We start from the raw sequence: 22580 nt of genomic DNA, 5'->3' as shown, positions 1-22580 counted from the left end.
GTCGAATAAAATATAAATTTTAGGGTCTGAAAACACGACAAGCGGAATTTACCATTATGTCAAGCCGTGTCTGATTGTTGCAATGTAACGCCGTTGCGTTTTTCGCTGTATTTTTAAACGTTGACCAGTAATCTTGTACATATTACTCGTAGATCTGTGGACTTATTAGACTCTGCTTACAACATTTTTCTAATAAAAGCCTTGTTCTCTATGACACAAGATTCAAATTCGAATACTAGCGTCATTCGACGAAATGACTTAACTTCTCGAAATTATAGATAGTTTAAACGTTTAGTATGGCATGCTGTAACCTAGATTGGGCAACGTTCTTACCATGAAAGTGCTTTAGTTTCGTGTTGATATCAGATTAAGACTAGATTTAATGCGAATTTATTAAATTTAATGGCTTGTAATTTGAATAAATCAAACATGAAACGTCAAATACAACCCAACCTCAATGCATGTTTCATAATCAATATAATCGTGCCACGTTACCGTATAAAATACGTATGTATCATGCTTCAATTGTACAGAAGCTCCACTGTCTAACAAAACCCATGTTGCGCGTTGAGCTTCAGCTCGCTAGGGTTGGCATTGGCGAGTTATAAAAAACCGTGAATAAGACGTACTAATCCCAATATGGCTTAACCTCCTGGGTTGGAAGGTCAGATGGCAGTAACTTTCCTGTGTATGCCATTTCTTGAGATGATGATATTGATGATATGATGATGATGCCGTTTTAAGTGATAAACGCGCTCGGCGATATTTAATGCTCTGAACAATGCAGAATGTACCCAAATAACAATAAAATAACATTGTATACAAATTATTTGACATTGACTCGCGAAATACCACAACAGCGAGTCACGAAATTGGACCAATGAGAAGTAACTTTAACGTAAATTCGCACCTACGACACATACGGTATATCCACAAAGAATACCGTGACGGGCCAATCTGTGGGCCACTGACTTGCGTTTAGCGAATCCTTGTTAAGTACAAACAATTTGCAGTGTTTTTGTTAGTACGTTAAAATACAGTTACAAGTGTTACAGCGGCTTGAGGGATCAAATAATGTTTTACTGTGCTTTTTTTAGTAGGTACGTAGAAATCGAAGATATGAAACGGACTATAAGATGTGTATAGTCTAATATAAAAATCGTGCTTCCGAGTTTGACAGCTAATGTACGTGGCGATGTACGGCGCCAAATTATTTTTGGCAACTAAATTCTAAAACGTACCGCATAATGTAGCTATTCAAAGGTATTCGCTTAAATTGGTCTTACACTTTACACATCTTATACAATCAATTAATAATATTTTATAATCGCTTTCGTAAAAACTAGTGTCTATGCTAATTCTTGGGATTAGTTGCAAAGTGGTCCCGACTCCCATGAGCCGTGGCAAAAAGCAGGGAAAACGGTAGTTCTCGCAATAGGTTATTTACATAGGAAGTACAAATATAGTTACATGCTTAGTTAGCCAACAATTCTTAGGACCTGTGTAGACAAACCGCCGTCAACATTGCGAAACCTTCCCGGTATCTGTCATTCCACGAAACCTGCGGCCGAGTGCAGAGTCAGCAATCAGCTGCTATGCGATTCACTAAGTCGAGTATTGTCGCTATAATTTGACCATTTATTTTATTTAATCGTATGGCATAACATAATACAGAAGCATATAATAACCAAATTTTTTTAAATGTCAACACAAAGACCAGTCAGCCATTTGACGGCTTCGTCGCACAGGGATATCAGGTCTTCTGGAGGACCGGCAATATAGCGCAATATGGGGCAGTCTTCAATTATGTGCTGGATAGTCTGGGTTTCAGCACCGCAAGCGCAAGCAGGAGAGTCCACCCATCCACAGCGGTGTTTATATTGAGCGCAACGTCCGTGGCCGGTACGAAGCCTGTTGAGTTTGCACCAGTATCGCCTCGGAAGGTCCGATCCTTTTATTTTGGAGCCAGGTGTAATTCCGGAGCCTAGTTTTTCCGCCATTAAGGAGTACCACGTCTTGGACCATTCATGTTGCAAGTCGAATTGGCCATCCACTAGTTCCTTAGCGATGTTGTACGGGGGCTTCCTTGATTTTAGACGGTGGTAAGCGGGTGCTATAAACTCTGCATAAGTAGGGAGACGAGGGTCGTTTCGAATCTTGGCAGCTTCCCTAAGAAGGGCATCTTTCCTCCTTAAGTCCGGTGGCGCAATCCGAGAGAGCACTGGCAGCCAGTGGCAAGGAGTTGATTGGAGCGTTCCGGAGATAACACGCATGGCTTTGTTCAGCTCGACATCCACTTTGGTGGCATGGGCACTGCCAAGCCAGGCCGCTGCACAATATTCTCCCGTGGAAAACACCAGAGATAGCGCCGAGGTTCGTAATACTTCGGCATTTGCTCCCCAGGAGGTGCCACTAAGTTTTTGGATGATGTTGTTACGAGTCTGGAGCTTGCGAGCCGTTGTGGACAGATGTTGATTGTACGTCAAGGAGCGGTCGAGGATGACGCCGAGATATTTAGGAGAGAAATTGTGTCTAACAAGGGACCCATTTAAATGAACTTTGAGCTCACGCTTTGCGAATTGATTGTGCAGGTGAAAACAGCACACTTCTGTTTTGCTTACACTTGGTGTTAGTCGCCAGGTTCTAAAGTAGTTCGCCAACAGTTTCAGGTCACCAGATAGCGTAGACTCCAGGCTGTCGAAGTTTTTGCTTTGAGCTACGATACAGATGTCGTCGGCGTAAATGAACTTACGTGCGCTGGTTTTTGGGAGGTCAGAGATGTAGAGGTTGAACAATATAGGTGCCAACACGGATCCTTGGGGCAGCCCATTACTTAGGTTTCTGACATCGCTAACATTTGAGCCCAAATAGACGTTAAACCTTCGCTGAGTAAGCATGTTAGAGATCAGGTTAGAAATAGGCAAGCTTGGGACCACCGAAAGAAGCTTGAAGATTAACCCCTCCCTCCAGACCGTGTCGTATGCTGCAGTGAGGTCGACAAACACGGCACCTGACTTCAGTCCCTTCTGGAAACCGTTTTCCAAGTGTGTAGTAAGGGCAAGAACTTGGTCTGTGCAGCTCCGTCCAATTCGGAAGCCCGCCTGTTCTACCGGGACCACACGATCTATGAGGGGCGCTATCCTGCGGTAAATGAGTTTCTCAAGAAGCTTATAACAATTGCTAAGCAGCGCTATTGGTCGGTAACTGGAAGGGTCGTCTTCTTTTTTCCCCGGCTTCAATAGTGCTATGACTTTCGACTCCTTAAAGGATCTGGGAAGTTTGTTACGGCTGAGAACGTCAGAAAAGAAAAGGGAGAGCCATTTAACAGCATTAGGGCCCAAATTAAGCAAAAACTCATTATGGACCTCGTCTGGACCTGCGGCTTTCCCAGCTTGTAGCCCTTTAATTGCGTGGTGGGTTTCTTCGGCCGTAAAAGGTCTACCTAGCTCTGGATCTTCTGTGAAGTTTGATTTCAGATCCTTGATCTTCTTCTTTATCTTTTTTGTTTCAAGTTTGTCGCCCTTTGCTCTGGAGGTCGAAACCATCCCGTTCGCAATTTCGTTTGGTTTAATAGAAGCGGTCGGTCGTGGTGATGTCGTCTTCCCCGTAAGTTTATTCAGAACATTCCACGCTTTGCGGCTTGACCGCTTGAAGTCCATTGACTCCACTGTATCCTTCCACTTCTTAACCCGGTTCGCGTCTAGGGAAGTTAAGAGCTCAGACCCCAACGAGCAATCCCCAGTAGCCTGGTAAGATCTGTACAGGCTTTCGCTTTCGGTGTTCCATCCTGGGATGTACTCCTTCCTGAAGCCTCTACAAATGTGACGTTTTGCCGACGATTGGACCAAACCTAGGAATCTGTCGTAGTTTTTTGCTTTAGGAGGGATGAAGCGAATTGCAGCGTCGATAAATTTGGCGAAACTGCTCCAATCCGCACGCTTGAAATTCCAGCGAGGAAGGGGCATTGAGCTAACAAGGGGGATCTTTGTACCCACATTTACAATTACTGGTCTGTGCTGGCTGTTTGGAAAGTCTTTCAGAACTACCCGGTCTGCAGAAAGGGGTCCGCCCAAATCATCTTTGGTAACGAATATTAAGTCGGGGTTGTAGTCCTTCTTCCATCGAGCCGAATGGAAGGTCCCTCTATCCTTGGCGTCGAACACGAGAAACAAATTATTATGTGTTTCGGCCCACTGTGCAAGTGCTAGCCCATTGGTGTCGTCTGCGGAATAGCGCCATAGTGTATGGTGACTATTGAAATCGCCAGTATAGATGCATGGATGACCAAAGGTAGGTGGGCCATTGTTTGCCCACTTGGTTAGCGGAGGCTTATATATATTGGCTATTTTAAATTCATCTACCTGAGCGACGATGATAAAATTGTCGGCGGAGGCGTCTGCGAATATCACACTACTATTCTTTATATCGGCTCGACAGTAGGTGGCGATGCCGTAGCTGCGGTGGTTCAGCGCTTTGAGAAGTGTAAAGCCGGGGATGAGTCCTCTATTTTCTAAGTCTTGATCGTCCCTGGTATGGGTTTCCTGTATGGTTAGGACGTCGATTTTATTTTCTTTCATTAGTCTAGAAATGTAGTCGCATTTCGGTCTGCTGATACCTTCTACATTGATTTGACAAATACGGACTGATGGTCCGAGATCTCTGGTCTGAGTGCTCATTGTGATAGTGTATCTCTTTATAGTATTCGCTTCTGTTAACTTGCTGCGAGGCTCTTAGTACAAAGTGCAGTGCAGCGGCCAAAGTTGATTACTCTTTAGCACCACCCAGGGGACACGTGCAGGGCATCTAAGGTAAATCCTGCGGACGCGAGTAACCGTTGTCCCCCAACCATTTTGACCATTATAATTTGTCACAATTTATCGTCTTCTGCCAAATCACGTCCACTATTGGACCCTCCCCACATGGTTCTCGACAATAAATAAATATTATAGGACATTATTACTTAAACTAAGTCCCACAGAAAGCTCAATAAGGCTTGTGTTGAGGGTACTTAGACAACGATATATATAATTTTATAAATACTTACTTAAATACATAGAAAATAGTCATGACACAAATATCCATGCTCAGCGCACGAATAAATGCCCTTACCAGGATTTGAACCCGGGACCATCAGCTTCGTAGGCAGGGTCACTACCCACTAAGCCAAACCGGTCGACATTGACCGTGATATAGCAGTACAACGTAAAAAAATACGGTCAAAATCATTAAATTTATTCCTACAATAGACAGCTCAATTCTAGTTTTAGTTATTAGATCTGTTTCTAATATGATACTGCTGAAGAAATGTCAATTTTGACACTGACAGATCAGTATCATATTGGAAACAGATCGAAAACTAGTTTTTATTTTTTTATACCATTATTTTTTATTTTTAACTGCCGTTCGGATGTGAGGAAATGTAGTAGGTAAATTAATAATTTGAACAAGAAATACTTAGGTTTAATCTTCCTGAAGCTGAGGAATCGAATAGTGCCTTTTAATATTTATGTAACTTGAGGATGTCTTGTATCTTCTTTAATAATTTTAAATTAATTTCTAGCTTGATAAGTAAGTTTGCTCATGTTGTTCAGTGCCTAGCATTTAACTAGATTATTTTATATGAAACATCAATAAACATCATTCCTACTTTAAACTGTCGCAGGTCAGTTATATACTGGTCCGATTGTTGCAAAGGAGTAGTTCATCACAGGCTAACAGCAGTAAAAGCCCAGGCTGTTTGTGTGGGTACAGAATGTTGCAGAATACCAAATCAGGCCTGTTAGGGGATTTCATCATGTACCATTCAATTCTGTACACCTGTTGAGAATATCACAATAAGATTATGCTACGTGCGCCGAGTTTTAGAAGGCGGTTAAACCGTAAAACGATTGCGGTACACGGAAAGCTGCACTTGAAATTTTATATAAAATCCAAGGATTAAGTATCATGCCATAATGGCTTGCTATTTTTTTAACAAAAGGATGAAAATGTTAAGTTTATACTTAAATGTGCTGATTTTTTTGGCGCGTGCCAATGGTGATTGCAAACAAAATTATTTCGCACCTCTTTTGTCCTCTTGACACGATCTCGCGTGTCACATATTTTTGCGGCCTTCAATGAGTAACATATTATTGCAAGTGATTGAAGGTATTTACAGCCCTATTTGATGCTGGGAGAACTGAGAATTTCGTTACATCATGCATTCTTTTGTTGATGGGCTACACTATATTATCTTAGTCAAGTAAATGGAAATAATATTCACATGTTGCTTAAATTCTTACTACAAATGAGACAGATAGTAGTAGTACAATATCTAAGATTCGTAAAATAATGCATTAGCTTTCGTAAAACCCCTTGTAATTGAAATGACTTGTCATTAAACTTTATTTTAGTTGAAATCTTGTTGTCCTAGCTAAGTTCGATCTAACAATCTCTTTAATAGAGGGGGTATAATATTATTTCTTTTCTATTTCCAGAGCGACTCAGTAAGCTACTTCTTCGATGAGCTGGAGCGCATAGCGCGACCAGACTACATGCCTTCCCACCAAGACATCTTACACTGCCGGAAAGCCACCAAGGGCATCTCCGAGTGCACCATCAATATCAACAATGTGCCGTTCGTATTTGTCGATGTCGGCGGGCAGAGGACGCAACGACAGAAGTGGACGCAGTGTTTCGACTCGGTCACGTCGATATTGTTCCTCGTTTCGTCCTCGGAGTTCGACCAAGTGTTGTCGGAAGACAGGTTAGTATTGATACATATTCCACTTACAAGGCATCTCCGTAGATACTATCAACATCAACAATGTGCTCTTCGTGATCGTGGACGTCGGCGGGCAGAAGTGGGCGCAGTGTTTCGACTCGGTCACGTCGATATTGTTCCTCGTTTCGTCCTCGGAATTCGACCAAGTGTTGTCGGAAGACAGGTTAGTTTTGATACATCTTCCACTGACAAGGCTACAGGCATCACCGTTGTTATTATCAACATTAACAATGTGCCCTTCGTGTTCGTGGACGTGGGCGGGCAGAGGACGTAGCGGCAGAAGTGGACGCAGTGTTTCGACTCGGTCACGTCGTTATTCTTCCTCGTTTCGTCTTCGGAATTCGACCAAGTGTTGTCGGAAGACATGTACGTTGGATTAGATTTGAGGCGTTTCCCGCTGAATATATCCGCTGCCGCAAGGCTACTAAAGACATATCCGTGTGTATTCCTAATATCTTTTTTATAAAACGCTTCCTATGCACCCATATTTACCCACACATTTGTAAGAGCAATGATGAAGTGGTTTATCTGTATCCAATTAGATGTGTCACCCTAGTGACTCCATCATTGTACGCATTATGTTGGCGCATTATGTATGCCTATTCTCTCAGCTCATTGCAGTACCTACTACGATTGATGTCGACGCTCTAGTAATCTCGTTGTTTGTTCATTCGTTCGTTTATTCGTTTATTTATTTGCCAATTTGGAGTTAGTTTGTTTATAATTTTGGAAACCAGTTTTTACCAGTGGCCGTCTATCTTTATTTAATAAGTATTATTTATACGGCACCGGTGTTTTCAAATTATGCAGGAATCATCGGTAACAATCCGGTAACAATGCGCCAGCTCATACTTCATTCATTTGCTATAGTAAACAGAAACTAGTTGTTTTTTTTTATTATTATAGAGATAAAAGTACACACCGGATTGTGACTAAAATATCCAATATTTTAGGCTATTCTACCGTATTAGTTCAAGACTACAGAAAATTATATTCGGGCCGGTCGGGGGCGCGGGGGCGTGCCAGTCGGGAGCGCCCCGTCGGAGCGCGCTGGCTGGGCTGGCAGTATGTATGACAAATTTTAGACTTTAATTCTACTGTAATAAGGGTCATAATAGATGATTTTACTTTATGTTATAGATCATAATAAGCATTTTTATGCCGCTTACACGCCAGTTTACACGTCAGACTTAAATGTCAGTTTTACGAGCATGAGAAGAGAAAAATTTGTTACATGTACTTGGCTGATGGCGATGTGATGCTGATGACAGATGGAGATTGCGAGAATATAGAACTAAAATCGTAGAAGGTACGCCCTTCTAAAATGAGTTTAAATTCTAAGCTCTGAAAATGTATAAGAAGTTATAGGGAAATCATTCGTCATTTCAGTCTTAACCACTTTAGTCAGCCTACTCGGGTAATTTGTGGCGGCTACCACGTTTTACAAGGTATTAATTAACCGCACTTCTGTGTCTACGTGACTAGAAATCAGTCACATGGTTGACAAAAAGTATTCAATTATTGCAATTTATTGTGCTAAAATTATAAGCGAGTCATGAAATACGTCACGGGGAATTAGAGAGGACGTTTATAGTACGAGTACGCCGCGACAGTATCTCGCGGTCGAGATAGACTATCCGTATTCTACAAGATTTTCTTTAACTAAAAATAATTGATTAAATTTACTAAAACACAACCATCATCTAAATCCACAGCGCAGGCTTCGTCAAAAGCGTAGGTAGGTACTAAACGCATTCTGCAACAAACTTCGTCCAATTTCTTTAACTTGCAATGAACGGACCATACTCATGTACGGATGCGAGACTTGGACACTAACACTTAAAGAAGAAAATAAACTCCTGGTGACAGAAAGGAGAATACTTCGAAAGATCCTGGGCCCTGTGAGAAGAGAGTATGGCAGCCTTAGACTCCGCAAAAACGTCGAGATTGAAGATCTTGTGGCTACACCCAATATTGTCGGCGAAACAAAAGCTCACCGTCTCCGTTGGCTTGTCCACGTTTTGAGAATGGAGGAGGATCGCGGCGCTAAAAGGGCATACCTGGGACGCCCGGTAGGGCGGAGGCCTATCGGACGTCCCAGATATCGCTGGGGCGATGCTGTTGAAGCGGACTTGCGCGATCTCCAGGCCGATAACTGGCGGGAGATGGCACAGGATCGAGACAACTGGCGAGTACTCGTGTCGGAGGCCAAGACTCATTTTGGGTCGCTGCGCCATTAAGTAGCAGTAGTAGTAGTAGTTGCAATGAACGGATGTTAGGATCCAATCTTTCGATCTAAATTAGAGTCACTTCCCATTATTCAATTCAGCTGAAACTTCACATACATCAAGCTTTTATTTCTTTGTATGTGTGAATGTTAGGGTCAAATCTTGCAAGCTAAATTAGACCCACTTCCATACTCCAGATACTTACAATTGTAAGTTTGGTGACAATGTAATATTATGGTACAATCGAGCTGATTTGATGATGGATACAGGAGGTAGCCATAGGAACTACAAGATAAAACAACGCAAGCTAATTGTATTTTTTTAAATTGTCTTGATAAGTATTCGTTGCCTGTTGAAATAAAAGTACAGTCAGCGATAGAAGTTTGTATCAAATGTGACATTTTTGATAAAAACTTATTTCTAATTGTATGAATTAGAAAGGGACGGGTAGTCTATCTGGCGCGTGAGATGTTGTCGCGGCGCACTCACACTAAGCCTATTGACATATTGAATTTGTATATATGTGTTAATATGTCAAAACAAGACACCAACTATAATATCTAGTATCTATCTGCCCCATGCTGACTTAACGATGTCTTGTACTCGTATTCGGGTCGGCTAAAAATTTCCCGTCTCCTACTATCCTGACTGAAAACCCAGCACCCCAGTCCTGGGTACTCCCGTGTCTCGGATAGGATGGCAGAGGTTGCTCTTAATGCGCTGTGCATTCTTTGTTTGACTTAGTACCTGTAGCTTAGCCGTCGGGGCGATGTGACGCACCATGCTACACCGACTCGCCGCTTAGGCTGAGTCAGCAGAGTCATGCGAGCTTGTAGTACTATTTTGCCTCAAAATAGCCTCTCCATCGTAATCTCCTCTTCCTAGTTCTTGCAGCAGGCAATGCTGGCTGGATAGCTCCAGCCCCCTTGAACTGAAATAAACTGAACTGAACTTATGTTATTTCTTTTTCAAGCTGTAATATGGGGATTCAATGGCCTTTATATTAGATTTAATAAAAGCAGAATATGGACTTGGTTCCTAAAAAGAACCCGCACATGAGTGACGTTTAATATTTGAATAAGTTTTTATTGCAGTTTCAAACCGGGTGCCAAGTCGTCATCAATATTTACATAGTTGTTTTAACGAAGGCAAACAACATCATAAAATTTTAATCGCTTATGTAATTTCGCTAATTATAAATCGTAGTTAGTTGTGGTATCCTCACGCGGCCGCGTATCTCTTCCCTTTGAATATTCATACAGTGAAACATGGGCAAATTGAATCCCATGGTATCAACGATTTTGAGTTTCCAGGACTAGTTTTTGAAGTAAAAAATAGCCGTGTTAATTTATAAAAATAATTTTCCATTTAACTGGGTGAAACTAAATAACAAAGTTAATTCGTTTGAAATTTTTATATTGACTAGTTATGTCTGTACTAGGTACACTTTTAAAGAACGAATATGGGCCTATCATAAAATTCATAAACTGATGTCTTATCCACTTAAACCTCGTGTTTGTATTGACATATCTATAGTACGAAATAGTTTTAAAACTAATTTCAATTGAAAGAGGTATCTAATTCGTATAATAATTTTTATTCTTGAAGCTTTCCCGTTATGCAGCGGATGTATTATCGGAATGCATGCTTCAACTTATATTAACGTGGCAGGCGACCATAATACGCCATCAGAGGGCGTACCGCAAAAAACTAAAATCTTTATCAATTTTTCTGTCGCTCTTGCGTATACGATAGAGGCAGATAAAGAAATTTCGATGTTCGTTTTTCACGGTAGGGCTTCAGGTCTCATTAACCCAGGTTTGACTTTATAACTGCAATAAAATTAAAATAGGGCAGATTTAAACTAGTTCCTCGCTTGTAAACACGGGATGACTCACAGCCGCATAAGTATCTGTGGTGTGCATAATTATGCATAATCCGCTTTGCGCAATTCTGATGCTTATTCATGATGGTGTGACACACTGGAATTTAAGATATCTTGTGTCTATATGGACATGTCTTATGTTTGGTTTTATAATACAAAACCAAACATAAGTCTAGCAGATGCTAGACTTTATGTCAGATTCAAATAATAGTGACACAAAAAAAGCTAACTTTCTAACTGAAATTAGTCTCGACTGTTACAATAAATGATATATTTTATTCGAATTCGATTTTTTTTCTATTTTGGTGTGAAATAAAGAGCATTTGTATTGTACTGTATTTTATATATACATAAACAAAAAATAGCCATTTGTTTGTGTACTTGTATTATTTGAATATGTTTTGTCTGTGAAACATCTGAGAACCTCTGTAAGTAAATTAAACATATGTACTTATTAACAGTATTAACTATGAATATAGATATTATGTAGGTACACCCTGAATTAATTTGATAGCTCTTTAAGGTTGTGAGAGCGGAGTTTTTAAAAAAACATACTGATTTTTTAGATCTCAATACGTTTGCCATCGATTCGAATCCAGATTTTTGACTTTCGCTAGATATAAAAAAAAAACAAGAAAATCTCGTCTAAACAATTTATGCACAAAAGCTAAACATATGAAAAGTGCTTCTAAAAATGCGCAATTTTATTTTACAGGGGACTCATCGATTACTTTTCGTTGTTAAAACTTACAACAACATGATATCCGCGGTACGCTCGCTTAGTGAGAGTGTGAGAAGAACACGCATATACGGGGCCTTAAGCTTGAGAGTTTTTCGTATTATGAAACATGAAATATCAAAACTTACCAGAGATAAACATACTAGAGATATCGTAGTCCAGCTGTGCAAGTGTTTAAACGTCATAATTCCATAGAAGTTTGACGTTCAAAATAACACTTGCACTGTCTGAGCTGTCAAAATCGCTGCCAACTTATCTTGGTCTGACTCTATCTACACCCGACCTTTCTTTGTGTGTTAGTGCTCATAGATTAGATTTAGATTTAGAATTTAAAAAAAGATGATATATTATTTATATACAATTATATAATGTCACAAGTCATCATCAAAAATAATATTTAATAAATTCTTCACAACGTCAAATAGATACCAAATAATAACAAATTATGGAAAAATGCATAAGCTATTTTGTATACGGTTTTACAACAATTTGGTGTACGCTTTCCTAATTTTTTTATTTTTCATTTCAGGAGAACGAATCGTCTCGAAGAGGCGCTCAACATCTTCGACACGATCGTCAACAACGTCAACTTCAAAGGCATTTCCATAATCCTGTTCCTCAACAAGTCAGATTTACTAGCGAAAAAGGTCGCTAGCAAAGAGACAGACATTCGCTGGTACTACCCCCAGTTCGCTGGCGACCCGCACAATCTCGCCGACGTGCAGATGTTCTTACTTGACATGTTCGCGAACGTTCGTCGGGAACCAAAGACAACACTCTATCACCACTTCACAACAGCCATAGACACATACAACATAGAGGTCGTCTTCAACTCCGTTAAAGACACCATTCTTAATCGTAACCTTGAATCACTCATGCTACAGTGATAAGTGTTATATTGTGATATAGGAATCGGCGTGCATAATATGAAAGACAGTTATGTTAGTTACTTCGGGCCTCCGCGCGGCCTAATTGTTGTAAAATATGTAATTTGACATGTATTTATTTACCAATAATAAATGGTAAAAACTATGTATAGTCTATCGTAACGATATTTGTATATCAGTATATTTATGACCAAAAAATGTAGATTTTGCACTTGGAAAAATGTATTATTATGATCACGTTAATGGATACGTTTCTACGAGTATACGTAGGGGACTGTATACAGTTAGTGGCGTTACCACGAATTTGACACTAACATATTCGCTAGCGTGTGCGTAACTTACTGTCTGTATCTCGCTCGTACTGGCATATTAGTGCGAGCGAGATATATAGAAAGCAAGTTACGCAGATGTTAGCGAATAGGTCAGTGTCAAACTCGTGGTAAGGCTACAGTTAGTGGGGGTAGACTTATTGTCATGGACAAATTTGTGTAAAGCAATATTGTTTTTAATGCTCCTTTAGGTTATTCGAATTCCATCGAATAATTGTTACTTAAACGCCAAAAATCGTTATTACTCGGATTTAGAGTTAATAGTGAAATCTTTGTAGTATCTATGCTCAAAACTTTTGCCAAGCGACAAGGGATAATAACGATTTAAAGCATATGTGAATAAAATTGTAAGTTATACCAGAGATAATTAAATAATAAACACAGCTAATATTCATACAAATACCCATTTCTTTGTTGTATTATCTCTAAATGGTATCATTATAAGTGAAGTTTCATTCCCATGTATAGTTATTTTGTATAGCGCTATGAACACACTCAAATAACAGCGCCATCTAGTGAACGGGTCTCAGCATTCACAGCGCCATCTAAGAGGTGCTGAATACGAAACAACACATTTATTGTATGAAAATTAGCTGTCTGTTAAAGTATCTCTGGTTGAACCTGATGAGCATGCAATATAATCAGTGCCAAGTCGAGACCTGGTGCGTTGCGGTCTCTTCTATTTAAGGTGTAATGTCACAAACTATATTTAGGAACCGCATGAGTAAGATAGGTGTTTTGAACCAAGAAAAATGACTTACTGTTAGAATCCGTCTAAGCTAACTTTTCACCGACTTGAATGAATGAATTGTTTATTTGCGAAATGACATATTTTCATAGAAACTGGTCATTAATGATGCCACACTTTGTCATTGCAAAAGACATGAAAAGTAAGCTTGGTCCGATTTTACATTATACGCATACGAGCGACCCGCCCCGGTTTCGTAAGGGTAAACCTTAACATATTATAAACCTAAACCTTCCTCAAGACTCACTGTATTGATAGGTAAAAACCGCATGAAAATACGCTTAGTATTTTTAGTTTATCGCGAACATACAGACAGACAGACGCGGCAGACTGGCAGGGCTCTTCGTTTTATAAGTTTAAGACCGTAGCTTTAGCGAAGGTCTCCGATTTAAGTCTGTCATTTTGCTTTAATTTGTATGTCCAGATGTTCTCTTTAACAGGTCGCAATTTTAACCGATTCTCATGAAATTTTGTGATCAGATTATATGATTAAATAAAAAAAATGTCGAAACAGTTTTTAGAAATTTTTCAAAATTTCGAAATTGGCATAAAGGACTTTCACGCCAATAGTGTTTAAGGCGCTTAAGATCATTGTGAGTTCACTGTAATAACGACTCAATGAACTAAGTATTTTTCACTCTTATATTATCTACTCTTAACGCGAGGTTCACAGCATACAGAGCCACTGGTACAGTAAATTGCCAATCTACAGAAAAAAAAATTTTTGGTTCAAAATACTTCTATCAGTGCTAGGATTCCCTGTGAGGCAGGAGTTCCCAACTCCAGCATAACGTTGGTTAAGAGTGTAAAACTGCTAAACCAATTTTTAAAAATAGAGCATTTTGAACCTTTATTTATATAGAATAAAGTAAAATTAAATTAATTTTAAAAATGGATGTAGCAGGTTTATATTATTAACCAACGATATAGCAATAAAACGGCGCCGAAATCAATAAAGCAGACCAGTAGATTTTGATAGTTCTCCCCACCACATTTTAAAACCCTTTTTACTTGGCTCAATGTAAAGGTTGGGAACTATTGCTCTAAGGGAAACGAAACTAATGTTTCTCCTCTAAATTACAATTACTGTGATTAAATTGAAATTAAAAGCTGCTACAGCAACTAAGCTCGTTGTAAAAAATATTCTTTTGGAAAATACTTTTGACTTTTTGGTACTAACGCTCAATATTGCATAATTATTTTGAACTTTAAATATCCTTGTGATATTGTCACATGTCGTGAGTTCGTTTCCACGTGTTACTGGCGAGAGACGAGTGAACAATAGAGACTGCTTATCTTCATTTTTTTTTTTAGGTTTATTGAAAAATGATGAGGCAGGCTGCACACGTCCTACAAAATTGTATTACTGCTGCGATCAAACGCCATCCAGTAACTAAACACTTTCAATGTGTCCTTTGGTTGCCAAAGACTCTTCCAGGCTACACTAATCTACAAGGATTTCCCAATAAAAACAAATATATTCCAATTAATCCAGCTTTGATGATTCATTTGAAGGCAAGTCTCATTTTCCAAAAGTGCAATCTAATTTGAACCTTAAATCAGAATACTAAAGTTGAAATTCTATTGGCGCGTATGTGGTCGATAAATCGTACTATGCCTGGAAAAGGGTTTAATTCGTCCCGGGTAGTGTATGGCGACCTATACAAAGCTAAGAACTCTTACTCTTTTGAACGCAACGCCTATGTATAACGAACCATCGTGAACCTTATTAAAATGCATGAAGGTTAATATTAATCGTACCCGCGCGCGTCTGGGGCCATCTTTGACGGTGAACGGGTATTAAGTGTTATGGCGTACGATGTCAATGTAACGTTCATGTTTTAAAGGCAAAGCTTGTGCGATTATTGTATATGAATTAAGGCATTTGAATGGTGAAAAATATCTTGTCGTGATCTCGGTAACGTTACCTAAAAATACTAACGCTGTTTTGCAGTGGGCATAAGCAGTCCTTATTATGAACTTGTCTCGACTCTTGCGAAGAATCCGTCCCTCTTCACATCTGCAAACTGCAAAGACATGTAATCTCATTAGATGCTCTAGTGTATATTGTTTTAATTATGCGTCTTTTATACTATTTACATTTTTATTATGAGGACCTCCGCTAAAACGTGCTGCGCAGTTGCACGCGTGTCAATATTAAACTTTCATATCTGTCGTGGTCAAAAATCTGGGGTTCGGCCCTCGGTTGTGCGGTTCCAGCCATTATCGATAAAAATGCAAAAAAAAACAAAATTCGGTCATAAGGATCCCTATCATAAACAAACCAGTTTGTTGTCAAACAAATTACAATTAAATAAGTTTAAACAAGTTTAAACTTCACTCGCGCATGTTATAGCGGAGGGCCGTAAAGGGCACAAATTAACGTCTCGTAAGGTACGATCAATTCACTTCGGTACATAATTTGGTACATTCGGTATAAACGGTCTGATTTTTGAATGGACTAGGATTGTTAATTTTTGACAGTTTCAATATTGGTATAACTGTTTCGTTTTTAGCTTAGAAACTTTAAATTATTCTTCAATATTTTAACTGTTACCTTTTCACGGCTAAACTAATCAACCGGTTTTGATCGAATTATAGAAGATTTTAGTAAGTCCTGATGTTAAAAAATGCTACTTTTTAGAAAATTTTGCTTATAAAGAAACGAGTAAAAGTACAAACGCGTAAAAAATAAAACTTTAATCTGTTGCCTTAAATTAATAATCCTAGTGACCATTATATTATTGCATAATTATGATCATAATAATTATACTCATTTAGTTGTAAGTTTCATAAGCTTTAGTGTATTTATTTGAAATCGGATAGAAGGTAAATTTATTTACTTTAAAAAAGGTCTATTTATTATCTGTGTAATTGAATGGTTTATTTGAGGCTATATTTTGTAAATACCTCTATGATTTATTGTGTACCTACATCGCGGTATTGGGCCGTATATTTAAGCGTTCCAACCTTTACCATCATACATAGAAATTAAAATCAATGGTCATAAATCTATAATTTATAAGTCAATCCCCATAAATCGTAATCGGTGTATTGACAATTTTCAGAGTCACTCAGGGTCTAAGTAATTTTATAAAAGTATAATTTACAATCTAACAAATCTAAACTGGCAACACCGTGCAATAAATCGCTCGTTATTGGTCAAGCAATTGTCAGTCGCATCAATATTGCCAATTTTCACATGTAAAATTATAATTTGTGCTTTTATAAAATGGCGTCTAGGTATGTTTGTGCTCGATTTCTCGTAAATGTATGGTGGTGACCGGAACGCTGAAATTTCATAAATAGATTAGGTTAATTTACTTCACGTTTTGTCAACCGTATTGGTAGAGGGGTTTGTATGGGTTTTGCGTTTTCCATAATAGTGATACGTTGCATTTAAGAGTGCCATCGCGTGTACAAACGGTTGCCACTGAAAATATAGACGAATTGTCAACACAGCTTATATTGACTGTATTGTAACCCCCTTATTCATAAACGTGTACTAAAGTTATGATGCCGCTGATCATCGTTTGTCCCTTTCCATCATACTAATACGTCGGAAGTACACGTTTATGAATAAGGGGGTATGTGTGTATGTTTTACTACCGGATATTTAGAACAAACCAAAACTCAGCCCTTTTAGCGTATGACGCAAATGTTGCGCTTGGGTTTAAGATTCACACGAATCCGTCGTAACGCCGCTCCCATACAATCGAAGATACGCTCTCATTTTAAAACGACATTACTAAATTAGAATTATGTGTAACTTATTATGAACATTAACGTAACTGTGGTGATTTGAATAACTAACACTGAGTTTAAGATGTATAACTGGTCAACAGTGGTTTTGTTGCCTCTGGTATAAGATTGATTTCCGATGTATTTATGCTCACAATTTATGAAACCATCAATGATTTTGGAAGATTTGCTCTACTTTTTTTAACTCCATATTTTCATTCTATATTTAAAAAATCGAAACATATGATACGAAATATGCTGAAGACATAAAAACTGTGCACTTGAAAACATATCAATTCGCACAGATATCTAGGGCAACAAAAAAATAATGTTGTTATTTATTAAAAAACACCACACGACATTCTCATAACGTAGATATGACAATAAGTAGAAAAATAACAGTACTGTCAACTCTTCAAACAGTTAAAACTTAAATGAGGTTCATATACTATGAACACATACGAACTACATACATGTATTTGCATTGCTGTATTATTCTAACAGTAACATGTATGCCTGCGGTGGCAGCATGGTTCCATTTTTATCGCCTGTCATTATTCCTCACTTTCGCACTTACTTGTTAGAACGTGACAGGCATGGTGACAGAAGATAATTGCGACCGTGCTGCCACCGCTGGTTCATTTCTAAAAACTGTTACCTAAATTTCTTTTTATTTCAGAGAGCGTAACTTCAATTGTACAGGATCGTGTCATTCACGAATCGCGCGTCTTGGCTCGTATTGTCGTTATTAAATCTACGCGTCTTCGTGGATGACACGAATGGCGGCGGCTAGGTACATGTGTATGTACAAACGATCTTACTAGCTACGGGCACAATGGGCAGCGGCTTCGTAGTGCAGCGACTTGAAAGGATGGGAATACAGCAGTAACTAGACATCCCGTAGTATAACTTATCTTACATACACTTATACTATTTAACCGCCTGTAGAGACTAGATACTAAGGTTTACAAAAAGGTATAATTTGGACTTACATTAAATGTTATCATTTTTACATATAAAGTTCTTATAAACAGTCTGATTTTGAGGATGGATTTATCCGATGAACTATATTCCAAAAAAGTGTCGGGTACGTGACGCTAATTACTATAGCTTCTGATAAAGCTAAGAAGCCTTTATTTGGCATAATAACGCTTGATAACTTGCTGTATATTCTACGGTATATGATATATATTTCTACAGGTTATTTAGGTAAATATATAGCTGACATATGCCCAACAAAGTAGACCTTTTTAAGGAATGCTTTTTAACCATAGTTCATCGGAGATAAATTCAATCTGGACAGTTGTTTAAATACATTTTTTGGCAAGGTATGTGTAATGTCAAGATTGGATTCATATATGTTAAACACCAAGTATGTCTCGAAGTTAACACCTTATTCTTTAAAACCTTGTAAAAAGGAATAAAGTACAAAATGCAGCTAAATTACTTGACAATGCGTGGATTGTCCTAATAACTAATTTGGTTGTACTTTTAATTGTGATGGTTTTAATCAATTTAATTGTAAAAATATCAATGAACTAACAGTTGTACATTTGATACCAAAGTTCGAAATTTAAAACTGGCTATGATAACTATAACATTGATCTGTGAAAGGTTTTCTCATATGACTTTAATATTTGAATCCAGGCCCTTGTGACATTGTCAATTCACTGTCCATTGCTGATTCAACAAGTAAACATTCATAATTATGGCCGTCGTTACTTACCGGCCCTGAAATGAACAGGAGATTGTCAGTGTCAGATATCAATTGTCAAGTTGTTTTATGTATTTGTGAAATTCAATTTTGGTTGATGAAATTGATGGATCAAATAGCATTTGTTTGCGGAATTGATTAACCACTAAACGATTTGATTAATATCCAATGTCGGTGAAAATAAATAAAGTTTTGGGAGTCAAGTATCCGCATGTCAGAAGCTCAAACAATTTTAAATGTACGCATTAAAAAACTTTTAACTGTCCTAGAATTTTTTTATTTTTATTTCTGTATTTCCATTTAAAGCCAGTGTTGTAAAGCAAAAATAACTGATCACGATTTGTGTCATTGTTCCTTGTGATATCGAACTCTAAATGGTAAATCTATGGCTCAAATGTCGTTCTAAGGTAAAATAGACTATCAGCAGCAGCTGCAGGGTCATACACATTTTGTTTGTGTTTTTTCTGCAGACATCGCAAAGTTCAGAGTATCTAAAGCTAATATATGACCGCGGCCAGCACAACGTCCCACTTTGTCGCTTGCCATAAGGATGAGATTTGCTTGTATATTTATATCAATAACCTTTTCAACGCGTTCCTATGGCAAGCGACAAAGTGGCCGAAAAGTTTTGCCGGCCGCGGTCACCACCTTTACTGATACGGTCAAAGGGACGTGCCAACCGCGGTCACACTTATTTTGTACGCTACACCCTTACAGGCGGGATGCATTTTATCAGTAGTTGATACTGAATTATGGGTACATAATTACAAATAACCACTTTTTAACGTATTTTCCGCAGAAGTGAACTTTTTCTGAAATGTGTTTGGTCTAGGAACGACATTTGGCCGTTTTTTTCCACTGCAGGTTACAAAATGTTCCCGTGTGGGATGGTATTGGTACGATTAGGGTAGGATGTGGAATATGGGTCTCAAAAGAGCCGCGACCAAGTCCGGCGATGTGATTGTTATGCTGTTATGATGGTGCATGAATTACTGTTACATCATAAGTATACAATTATTTTATAAAATAAAATAAGACCATGTGGGGAACAGAAATAGTTCATTTTACTCGGAGCAAGAGAAACAGCATGAGGATTCACTACAAGTGTTTCTTTTGTCCCAATGTTTCTTTCACCCCATCTAACCTTGAGTTAAAGGAAAATAAATAAATTACTTAACACCAAACTTCAATTTCTGTATTAATGAGACTCACGCACTTTCAATTTAAGAAAAATATGTGTTTTGGTATCGATGTTTTGGACAAAATGTCTATCAAATCCAAAAACTTTTTTTTTCTTGTATAAAGTCCAAGTTCAACATACTGAACATTGAGTTCTATTTATAATGTAACAGTGACTCGTTAAGCATCAAGTAATGTTACTAAATAAAGCTGAGGGTGTCAATTCTTACGTAACTTGATAGTGAACTTTAGATATAAATTATTTTAATTGGCTTATACAAATTATTTGGCAGAATTAAGATAGCACCCGAGGCTAATGGATAAGCGGTTATAGCCTTTAAACATTTGTGCGTACAAATTAAAAGGTTTTAAGTTATATTCTCAATAAATAAGGACGTTACGCTCGAAGCATTTAATATATTGACTCGATATTGTTGTACAGTCAGCGTCAAATACTTTGTAGCAGTCAAAGTGGCCAAATAGTTCGATACACCATACTGAATATATGGTGTACCGAACTATTTGGCTACTTTGGTTGCTAAAAATTATTTGACGCTGACTGTACCACAGAATAAATAATTGTACTACCGTACAGAAATGACACTTCCTACAAAACCGAAGTTTGACAGCGATTCAGGGACGAATTATGCTGTCCCTTTCTAATGTATGGCACTATTCCTTTCGGCCATTTAGGGTTGAAAAATTCAAGTCATTATCTTATCTGTGGTCGTGCACGTATAGGGACGTCAGGTTGTGCCAACCCTAATAATTGCTTGGAGCACTGCTGAGCCGAACGGAGCCGGGAAAAGCCGAAAGGAGGAGTATCGCCCCATTGGGTGTACCCCTGATGATGCCGGCGGTCAATGCCACTGTGCCAGCGGGACAGCAATATAATTATGCGTGTGCGACAGGGATAGAAAATGGCGGGACAATGTACGAAATTCTTTGTGCTTAGCGTCCTTAGCCTAGCCTGTAATTGCTCAGAGTTATGTAATAAAATAATTTTTACCATGAATAAGTACTGAAAAGTAAAAAGTGCAAATCCCGGTCCTTTTAATATTTACGCAGAAATGTTTTGAAAAGTTGGTTTAGATAGTTATACGTTACGAATTTTAAACATATTGTTAGGAGTCATTTTACACTCGTGTTATTGTATGCTAGAGTGTTGACAATATCTTTTGGAATTCCTCTATATTTTGTATACAGCCCAATATTTATTGTACAGTGTAATAAAATACAATGCATGTATAATCTATATGTTTTATTCTACCTTTTAACCCGACCGTTAACAAATTGAGTGTCGGGAGCCCGCTTGGCCGGCGCTCTGTTCGTAGTCGCTTTCCTCTACAACAAAGCGGGAAAACGCTAGAAACGGCTACGCGTGTAGCGCTACGAAAACGTTGGCAGTAAATGCGTTAAGGAGATGTTCGTAAGCTTTTGAGTTGAGGGTTGGAGTCGAGAATTTGGTGGACTGATAGTTTCAAGTGACCAGTGAACCCCCTACGCTATGTGCCAAAAATGCATGTTATATTTATAATTTTGGCAAAGAACTGATAAACACACTAAACCAACTGCTAACTGCTAGGTCGATTTCTATCAAACATAGCTAAGAACGACCGCAAGGAACTTCGCTTTCACGTAAAAACCGTATCGAAATCGGGTCTATCCGTTGGAGAGTTACGATGCCACACACAGACGGACAGACAGACATGGGCGTCAAACATTTATAACACATGTAATAAAAACTGGCTTCAATGAGGGAGACCGGTGAAAGAAAGATTAGTGTTGATTTTGGATTTCATACAATGAAATTAAAAAAAATGTCTTGAAAATCTAATTTGCTTAACAAACACGAAGACGACAAATTGCCAAACGTAACCTAAGCGTCGTTGAAGAGTTCCATTCTGATCATCATCAGCAGTTCCACTTCATCAAATGTCACTTTTTTAAATGTAAATGCTTGATTTGTTAGAGAAAATACAAAAATCACTATATGTATGCCTTTCACATTTGAAGAGTTCCCTATATTCCTCACGGATCCCATCACCACAATTGAACAAAACGGGACCAATCTGTATACTTATATATTTATACATTCAATCAAAATAGTACATTACGATACAAGTGCGAAAAATAGGAAATTCGAAACGAGTGGCGATAGATTAAAACACGACCGAAGGGAGTGTTTTAAATCGACACGAGTTGCGAATTACCTATTCGCACATGTATCGTACAACGTTTTACAGTACATATGGCCCTTTAAATGTTCGACACAGTAACGTAATATGCTACTTCTCGCACTAGTGCTATAAAGTAGCCCCATATGTACTGTAAAAATATTTTTCAAAATCGGTTCAGAAACGACGT

At 38.4% G+C, this 22580-nt stretch overlaps 1 protein-coding gene across 1 annotated transcript in view; it reads left to right on the top strand.

Moving 5' to 3' along the window:
• Nucleotides 1-21464, top strand: part of LOC133521595 (guanine nucleotide-binding protein subunit alpha homolog) — a 43864-nt gene extending 22400 nt beyond the window's left edge. The window contains exons 2-3 of the mRNA XM_061856635.1: nucleotides 6477-6745; nucleotides 12145-21464. Of these exons, the coding sequence (XP_061712619.1) occupies nucleotides 6477-6745; nucleotides 12145-12502 (627 nt within the window). The 3' untranslated portion in view covers nucleotides 12503-21464. The remainder of the gene's footprint in view (nucleotides 1-6476; nucleotides 6746-12144) is intronic.
• The last annotated feature ends 1116 nt before the right edge of the window (nucleotides 21465-22580 follow it).

Source organism: Cydia pomonella, chromosome 9 (genome assembly GCF_033807575.1).
Source record: "Cydia pomonella isolate Wapato2018A chromosome 9, ilCydPomo1, whole genome shotgun sequence".
NCBI classification, from domain to species: Eukaryota; Metazoa; Arthropoda; class Insecta; order Lepidoptera; family Tortricidae; genus Cydia; species Cydia pomonella.
This window is presented reverse-complemented; position numbering and strand designations above follow the sequence as displayed.